Source organism: Tupaia chinensis, unplaced genomic scaffold, assembly GCF_000334495.1.
Source record: "Tupaia chinensis unplaced genomic scaffold, TupChi_1.0 Scaffold000251_1, whole genome shotgun sequence".
NCBI classification, from domain to species: domain Eukaryota; kingdom Metazoa; phylum Chordata; class Mammalia; order Scandentia; family Tupaiidae; genus Tupaia; species Tupaia belangeri.
Genome location: NW_006159731.1, coordinates 6,624,705 through 6,633,345, shown reverse-complemented (window position 1 = coordinate 6,633,345; position 8,641 = coordinate 6,624,705). Strand labels below are relative to the sequence as shown.

The 8,641-nt window shown below is 43.6% G+C and overlaps 1 protein-coding gene across 1 annotated transcript in view; it reads left to right on the top strand.

Annotated features, from left to right (window-relative positions):
- ISL1 (ISL LIM homeobox 1) overlaps positions 1-3,152 on the top strand; it is a 12,111-nt gene extending 8,959 nt beyond the window's left edge. The window contains exon 6 of the mRNA XM_006149028.2: positions 1,872-3,152. Within this exon, the coding sequence (XP_006149090.1) occupies positions 1,872-1,988 (117 nt within the window). The 3' untranslated portion in view covers positions 1,989-3,152. The remainder of the gene's footprint in view (positions 1-1,871) is intronic.
- Positions 3,153-8,641: the final 5,489 nt, after the last annotated feature.

Below are 8,641 nucleotides of genomic sequence, written 5' to 3'. Positions count from 1 at the left end.
TTAACTGTCACACACTGAAAGATTCCGGGTGTGTGGAGGGGGGGGGGGGTGTGTGTGCCTTTCTGGCCCCAGGGTTGGGTAGAGACCAAGGAAATGTGCTGGTGAAAAGAATGGAGGCAAATGCAGGGAAAACAAAACACTGGGGAGAATTGTGTTTTTTAAAATGAGACTATAATTTGATCATATAGGTTGAGTTTTCTATCCATCAGAACTGCCATGGAAGATTAGCTTCAAGGTGCCTGTATGCAAGGTTGTAAAAGCATACCTCTTAGACTTTTGGAGTTGGCAGGGACTTGGTATGTGGATCAGAAATTATTACAGTAAGTTTACTCCTTCCTCAGTCAGCATCTAGAGAATGGGATAGAAAAACCCAAATCAAGGTGACTAATATGTAATCACTGTTGTGATACATAGTCAGTGTTGTTTTCAGTAAGCAGTAGGGACCCGTCTGGGTGCAATTTTGAAATATATTGATAGAGATTAGTATATTCAAAAAGATGATTGATACCTTTTTGTCACTGTATCTTTCTGGGAATATCTTACTGTATAATGTAGGACCATTTAAACAGTTTTAAGTGTTTGATTTCACATGTCACACAGTCCATTAACATGTTTTATACTGTCATAGAAGAATAAGTTTAGCCTTTTGGCTACAAAAAGTTTATGACATTCAGGTAAATAATAATAATAATGTGTGTCCTTCATAATATACAAGTACACGGATGATTTTCTTAAAGAGTGATCTGCCATATAGCATCCTGTTTTATAAAATGTGAAGCTCTAATCTAAAATCTGCTTCTTGCCTTGGAAATAAAGCCTTAGTTGAGGTTAGCTTTTTACCTTCACATTTACCTGGAGGACATTTGCTTTCTCAGTGTCAACAGTTAGGTAATTGGCCAGAGGCAACTGGTTAAAAGGGCTTGGCCCCAGGCTCCTGTCTGTAAGTGGGCCAGTCTAGAGGCTTAGGCAAATTGGAGCAGTCCCTTGACTTCACAATGGGAAAGTTTAATAGTTTAATAAAGTACAACTATGAAAAAGACTGATGTTAAAGTCATGACTCTGATGAGTTATTTGAGCAAAACCTGAAACTAGAGGGAAAGTGAGGGAGGGTTCAGGAGAGCCTCGTGTTGGCACCTTCTGAAAGTTTAGTGTCAGATGAGAGCTGCAGAGGGGCCGATGAGGGAGAGGTATGGGTGTTGGAATGGGAGGTTTACAACAGCAGTGCAGTGCTTTTGGTTAAAAGAAGCAGCCAGGTATTTATAATGTGGTGATGTTGTAATATCTGGGGCTCTTCTTGGAAGGAAGAGCCTGTTTAAAGAGAGAGAGAGGGGATGAGAGGCAGCAGGACTGAGAAGAAAGCAAGCCAGTGCTGTGAGCCCTCTGAGGAGTTAATCATTGTTCTTTGGCACCTTCTCTGAGTCTCATCATCTGAGCTTGCGTTATGGATTTTCCTACTCAAAGAGAGAGGCTTCAGTGCCTGGAGACTGAAAAGTCACCTGCTCCCAGGGCTACATGTAGCCAGCAGGATAATTTTATTTTGAGCATGCATGGTAGAGTTGTGATGCCATCTTACAGTGGCAAACACATTTGTTCTTAAATAATTAAATGCAACATAATGTTGGGAATTCAGTTTGAGTTGAAACAGACATCTTTTGGAAGATAGGAAAGCGAGAGGAAAGAAATCCTTCAAGTTATTCCCCTCCTAGACTTTTTAAAAACTTGTTAAAATTCAATTATATTTGTGGATGCCTTTATCTACCCCTGTCGATCTACACAAACATTTGTACATATATACACAGTAGGGCAAGTTTATAATCTTTGTTCGGATTCTATTTCAGCATCCTTTATTCATTTCTCAACCTTTTATGCAGGTCAATTTTTCAGAAGGAGGACCAGGCTCTAATTCCACTGGCAGTGAAGTAGCATCGATGTCCTCTCAACTCCCAGGAACACCTAACAGCATGGTAGCCAGTCCAATTGAGGCATGAGGAACATTCATTCAGATGTATTTTTTTTTTCCCTGTTGGAGAAAGTGGGAAATTATAATGTTGAACTCCGAAACAAAAGTATTTAACGACCCAGTCAATGAAAACTGAATCAAGAATTGAATGCTCCATGAAATGCACGAAGTCTGTTTTAATGACAAGGTGATATGGTAGCAACACTGTGAAGACAATCATGGGATTTTACTAGAATTAAAACAAACAAAACCCCAAACCCAACCTATGCTATTCAAAGACCTTAGGAGTACTGAAAAAAAAAAAAAAAAAAGACGTTTTTAAAACGTAGAGGATTTATATTCAAGGATCTCAAAAAAAGCATTTTCATTTCACTGCGCATCTAAAGAAAAGCAGAAATAGAAAATTTTCTAGTCCATCCTAATCTGAATGGTGCTGTTTCTATATTGGTCATTGCCTTGCCAAAAAGGAGCTCCAGCAAGAGCAGGAAGAGAGACTGGCCTCCTTGGCTCAGAGTCCTTTCAGGAAGGTGGAGCTGCGTTGGTTTGCAATGTTTTTAGTTGACTTTAACAAGGGGTTAATTGAAATCCTGGGTCTCTTAGCATGTCCTGTAGCTGGTTTTCTTTTTCACGTTTGCGCCCCCTCCTTTTTTTTTTTTTTTTTTTTTGAGATCCATCCTCTATCAAGAAGTCTGAAGCGACTTTAAAGGTTTTTGAATTCAAATTTAAAAACCAACTTATAAAGCATTGCAACAAGGTTACCTCTATTTTGCCACAAGCGTCTCGGGATTGTGTTTGACTTGTGTCTGTCCACGAACTTTTTCCCCAAAGATGTGTATAGTTATTGGTTAAAAATGACTGTTTTCTCTCTCTCTCTCTGGAAATAAAAAGGAAAAAAGGAAACTTTTTTTTTTGTTTGCTCTTGCATCGCAAAAATTATAAAGTAATTTATTATTTATTGTCAGAAGACTTGCCACTTTTCATGTCATTTGACATTATTTTTTGTTTGCTTAAGTAAAAAAAAAAAGATAAAGGTTGTACCGTGGTCTTTGAATTATATGTCTAATTCTATGTGTTTTGTCATTTTTCTTAAATATTATGTGAAATCAAAGCGCCATATGTAGAATTATATCTTCAGGACTATTTCACTAATAAACATTTGGCATAGATAAATAAATTAATGCAATGATCGGGATCCCTCTTTTATATGTTTACAAACAAGCCGTTAAAATGTCTGACATTAAGGATTGCATGTGAATTTGGGTAAACTGACACACAGTAGGTGTGCTATTGTATTGCAAATAGTTAAGGCTGAGTTTGCCGGTTTGGATTTTCAATAGTTGGATCAAAGTTGGTTGGAAGCCCTAGCTGTCAGCTGTGATAACAGAACGTGACTGGTTTTGTGGAAATGAAATAACTGGCCAGTGTCCTGCCTTTGCCTTTCTTTCCTCATCTCTTTTCTTGCCCTACTCCACCCACCCACCGGTCCCAAATAGGAAGAGGGTCTTGTTTAAAATGGCTTTGGATTCAGAGTCACTATTTTATTTTGGGGGGTATGTGCTTTATACCAAAGTCTCTGCTTGGGGTGGTCGAGATGATTCCTATTTCGGATGTAAGCTCTTGCTAAGAGAGGCTTTCTGCCTAGCCAGGGAGGTATGCCATTATTGACCAGCGGCGGCTGTCAGCCGATTGAGAAATGCTGCTTTATTTGTACAGAAGGAACAGGCCAAGAAAGGAGGTTTTTGTTTTTGTTTTTTTCCAGCAATTCTCAGACCAGCGTATGCATTTTCTTGACTCTTCCTTCCATCCTCACCCCTTCATCCCCCCTCTTCTCCCAAGTCCAATTACAAAAACCTTGAGAAGAGTGAGTGGCTAGGGGGAGAAACGGGCCACATGTTCTACTGGGGAACCGCATTTTAAGGGGTGGCGGACTGCAGTGTGCTGGGCAGTTCCCCGCGGCGACTGGAGTTAGTGGGCGTGCTGTCTGGGACAGACTATTCCCCTGCCTGTCATTTAGCAATACAGTTCACGGTGAGAACCCAAGGACCGATAAATGGGCACTCACTGCCCGAAATCAGATTTCTGGGTGCTGCTTTATGTTCGGGAGTAGAATTAGGATTCGGGGCTCCGCCCTGTTCCTTCTCCTCCCCACCCGACTCCAGGATGATACCTTAATTCTGGAAACTGGATTCATTTGTATGCGCGATTGTAATGCCATTTTCAATATCTGACATCTCTTAATAAATACGAAAGTTAACGTACCCTAACGTGTGTCGTGTGACGCGTTACCCCTTCGGGCCCCTGACAGGAAGCTGGGCGGAGGCCACACTGAAGCCCCTGTGAGCTCCGACCACCGCCCCCCCCAGCTCTTAAGTCGCCTTCACCCTCTCCAAACCTGCCGCAAGTCGGGAAGTGATCCTCAATTAGGCTTTTGTTTGGCATCGTTCTACATAACGGGTTAATTACAGGCTCGAACGTGGGGGCAGAGAGAAAACAAACTTTGCATTGAAAACGTTACAGTGCATTAGACATGCCGGCTGATTACTTTGATTGTTGCGTCTAATTCTTGACAGAGAGGTAATAATTTGGCCGGCGGTAATAATGGCTTCTAGTCGTCTGTTGAGAAAAACAAGAGTTATGTCTCTTATCTCACGCGGATCTTCTTCGGGCCAGGCTTATTTTTCTCTTTCCTCTTCCGTCTCCCAGCTCTAATCTCTTGCTACCGGACTTGACTCTTAACCTTAGGTCCACTATTGCTTTTGGTTGTCCTTTTTGGCTTTCGTTCTTCCTCCCCATTGTAGTTGGAGTGGCTAACTAGTAAGCATGAGCAAGGATGGCAGGTCCAACATGAATATCCGTGTCACTCCTGCAGAGTTACTGATTTGCTCAAGCGCTGTGTGAAAACCACTGTGCTCCTCTCCCCAGCCGTGGCCTCTGATGGGCTCTTGAGACATTAAGACCTAGAGAAAGAAGAACTTTATTTAGGGTTTAGGTGCAACGGAGGGACTGAAGTGAGTCACACACCTTCCTGGTGCTTTTCCCTGCTGGCATTGATTTTGAAGAGCAAGGGTATTGGGGTGGGGGTGGGGAAGAGGGCTCGGGGTTGGTTCAATGTTTACATGTACCAGTGTAGATGTCAGTTTCTTCCGAAGTCCACAGCTTGAATTGAAGCGCAATAATTAAGGAAAGGAGTGATGAATGATTTCGTTTCACTTGCTATATTCAAGACATTTGTTGCCTGATGGCTGAGAATGGATTGATGGGTCGATAGCATTCTAGTTCTTGTATTATTCATATGGAAGGTGTGTCTTCGGTCTTCCCCTTCTAGACTCCTCAGCATGCACTCTAAAATGTGTAGCTGAAACGTCTTCTTGTTTGCAAATCATCTCTTGCACATCCTCCCCTTTTCTCCGCACACCTCTGGAGACTGGGTTTTAAGCTCCGTACTTCTAATGAAATTCCTTCTGTCTTTTTTATTATTATTATCTTTGATCCTTCCTCCCTTATTACTCTGAATTTTCTCTGGACATTATGAGTCATTTCTTTCTACTTCTGCAAGCTAAAATTGAATGCGACTAAAACTATCTAGGATGCTTCCCTTATGTCAGGGAATCCATATCGATAGCCATAGTCCTAAAGACAGGCTACAGCCCCCTATAATCTCAGATAAATAACATCTTCTGTGTCCGTGTATTGTTCTCTTTTTCCTTTTCATGAAGACCCTGTTTCTTTTCTCTGCATTGAAAAAGGTCTTTTCTAAGTTAAAGTAGTATTTGAAGACTCCCTCCCCTCATTGAAAATAACGTTTCTGGTTGGTTGTGATTCTGTGTGTGTGTGTGTGTGTGTGTGTGTGGACTCACTTGCCCACTGACAACTTTTTGGAGTTCAAGCTGAAATAGATGTCCCTGTGATGTTCTGCTGCTGTTCATGCTGATTAACTTGTTAAACTCATCCCGTTGACCTCTTTCCTGATCTAGCTTAGCCTTTAGACTATCAGCCAGAAAGACAAGGTGCTTTCAAGTTACCTTAGAAGTCTTTTGTATTTTCCTAGCACCTTGAATTTTTAAGCCACAAGTAGAGCTCAGAAAAATAACAACTGTGGTACATTACACTTCAATTTACTGAGCATTTTCCTTTTTCTTAAAAAGAAAAGAAAAAAGATGAAACTCTCTCCCCACGCCCCCAGAAGTTTGCCAGGCATCAGCTACAGTGATTTTTCAAGTTTTCATCCCTCATACAAGTAGACTGAGGAAAAAGTACTTATTTGTAAAGATCCATTTAGTCAACTTTGGTAAAGAAGATCTATCATCCAAATTATGCTTGAGTTTTACTCATTAAGGGCTATTTACTTCCTCCCTGCTAATCAACAATTCAAGATTACATCACCACTGAGCAAGTTAAGTTTTCTTTGGGAGGGCTGAAAGGAAGAGGGGGGGAGTCTCTTTGTGTCTTTATTTTAAAAGTGTCACTTTAGAAGATGGCCCCAGATCTCGAATTCTCCTTAATGATTTCAGATAAAAACAAGTAACTTGTACAGTGTTAGTGGGGTTTTTAAACTAAAATGCAAGTAGTTAATTCAGGGCTCTGGCAGCCGATTCTGTTTACTGATCTTTTCTGATTGTTGTTTTCTTGATAACGGCTCAAGCCACTGAATGGCTGTTGGAGCCCAGGCGCCACAAACATAAACTTCACAGCTTACACTGTCCCAAGCCGTGATGGAGGATCTCTCCACACCTCCCCGAGTCTTCTGAAGTGTAGACAGAGAAGTTGGTTCACAGAGAGCGATGGAGGGGGAGGGGCGGCAGGGAAGGCTGCTGAGTGCTTGCTGTGAGCATTGCCACTATCACATGCTTTAATTTTTATGGTGCTTAAGCTGTTGGCTCTGGGAAGTCCGCGGCGGTGCCCTGAGAAAGTCAGTCTCTCCCCAGAACTGTAGTTAAGACTTCGATTCTTTCTATTTTTAGAAAATGTATTTTGCAACTCTTCGGGCTTAATTATCCGCCTGCAAAAGGGCTCAGCATTGATAGGCAAAATGTTTTAAAGAATAATACGCTTGTTTTTTTCCCTAAAGGGGACGCCTAGATTTAGGGGGGCGGGGAATGGTTACGATTGCTTTTCGCCAGGTGGGGAAAAAGTCACATGGACTCGCCCTTTACCAGAGCCGTATAAGATTCCGCTTAGCCCAAGCGCGGTTTGGTCCTTACCTAGCGTCCTGTTTCTATTCCACTGATCGAAAGTTCGTGTTCATTTTGGAGTGATGTTACTTGTGGATATGACTGAGTTGGATTTTTTTTTCCGGGTTGCCGTAGTGGGTCTCTCCCGGGTGCGTTTCCCATGTCAATCCGGCAGAGCCGCGCTTGTCTGCAGTGAGTTGGGGGGTGGGGATGCTATGAATGGGGGACTCGGACACTGGTCTAACCAGCCCCGCCACTCCTGCAGGCAAGTCAGCCCTTGATCCCTTAAAGGAGGGACAATTGTCGTGCTCCAGGAGAGGAAAAAAGGGTGTTTCTGGGCCCTTCTCTTTCAGGAGTTGATCAGGTTGGCAGATCTGGAGGGCTAATCCAAACAAGGCGCTTGACTTGTGAGGTCGCGAGTCTAGACAGAGTTGGTGGCTCGGCGGCTCCTTATCTTTCCCTGGGATCAGCCGAAGAGACGCTCCCCGGCCCACTGCGCTCGGCTCACCCGGGCCCGGAGCCACCACACCGCACAGACGGCACAACAAACAGCACCTGAGGCTTTACAGCTCGCTTTATTGTTTAATGGAGAATGCTGCAAAACAGTCATTTGTCTTCCCGGCCCCACGACCCCGCCGCTTTGCAGCCTCAGTCGCTGGGTGGGGGTGTGCACCAGCGCACGCGTTCGGGTCCCCACGCTGGGCAGCGCAGGCCCGCAGTGCCTCCACCCGGCTCCAGAGCGCGCACGACGCTTCTGTCCCTGCCCCCTCAGGCCCCTGGAAAGGGCCTTCGCGAAAGCGACCGCTGCCCTTTTCTGGCTTCTGAATCTGGGAGCAGGAAGGGCAGAGAGACTGTGGGAGAAAGCTTAGGGAAGGTGTCTTGGGCTAATCCAGTCTCTCTTCTTACTGCCTGGAAATGACAGTTCTGCGCTAAAGCCATTTATGGTTTGCGGGGTCAGTGGGCTCTGACTCAAGGGCAATCAATAAAAACATTTAGTTTAGTAATAAGCTGCCTTTTTTTTTTTCTTTCCGAATTTGCAGAGAAAGATGCGTCATCCTCTTGGACAGGGTGTTCCTGTGCGGCCGAGCGTCCTCCCCTCCACCCCCCCCACGCCCCAGCACAAATAAGTGGCGTGACTTTCCGGTGCTCTCGGGGACCATTTCACTAGTCAAACCGTGGGAGCCTTGCTTCTCGCTAGCATTCAGTTGAGAGCAAGGTGACCACTGGGACAGACCTTGCTGTGCCATTTTCGGAGTAACAACAAAGCGTGGGGAGTTAAAATCAAGGATTTCTGTGACTCACATTTCAAATTAATTGAGTGACATTAAGTTGATTATAACGTGGATCATTCCCTATGGGATTTTTTTTTTCTTGTTTCAAAAATTAGAGGGAGGTGTCTAGTTACATCTTGTTGCTCACAATTTTGGTTTGCAAACATTGTGTGTGTGTGTGTGTGTGTGTGTGTATGTGTGTGTGTGTGTGTGTGTGATTGCCATAGAATAGATAATGC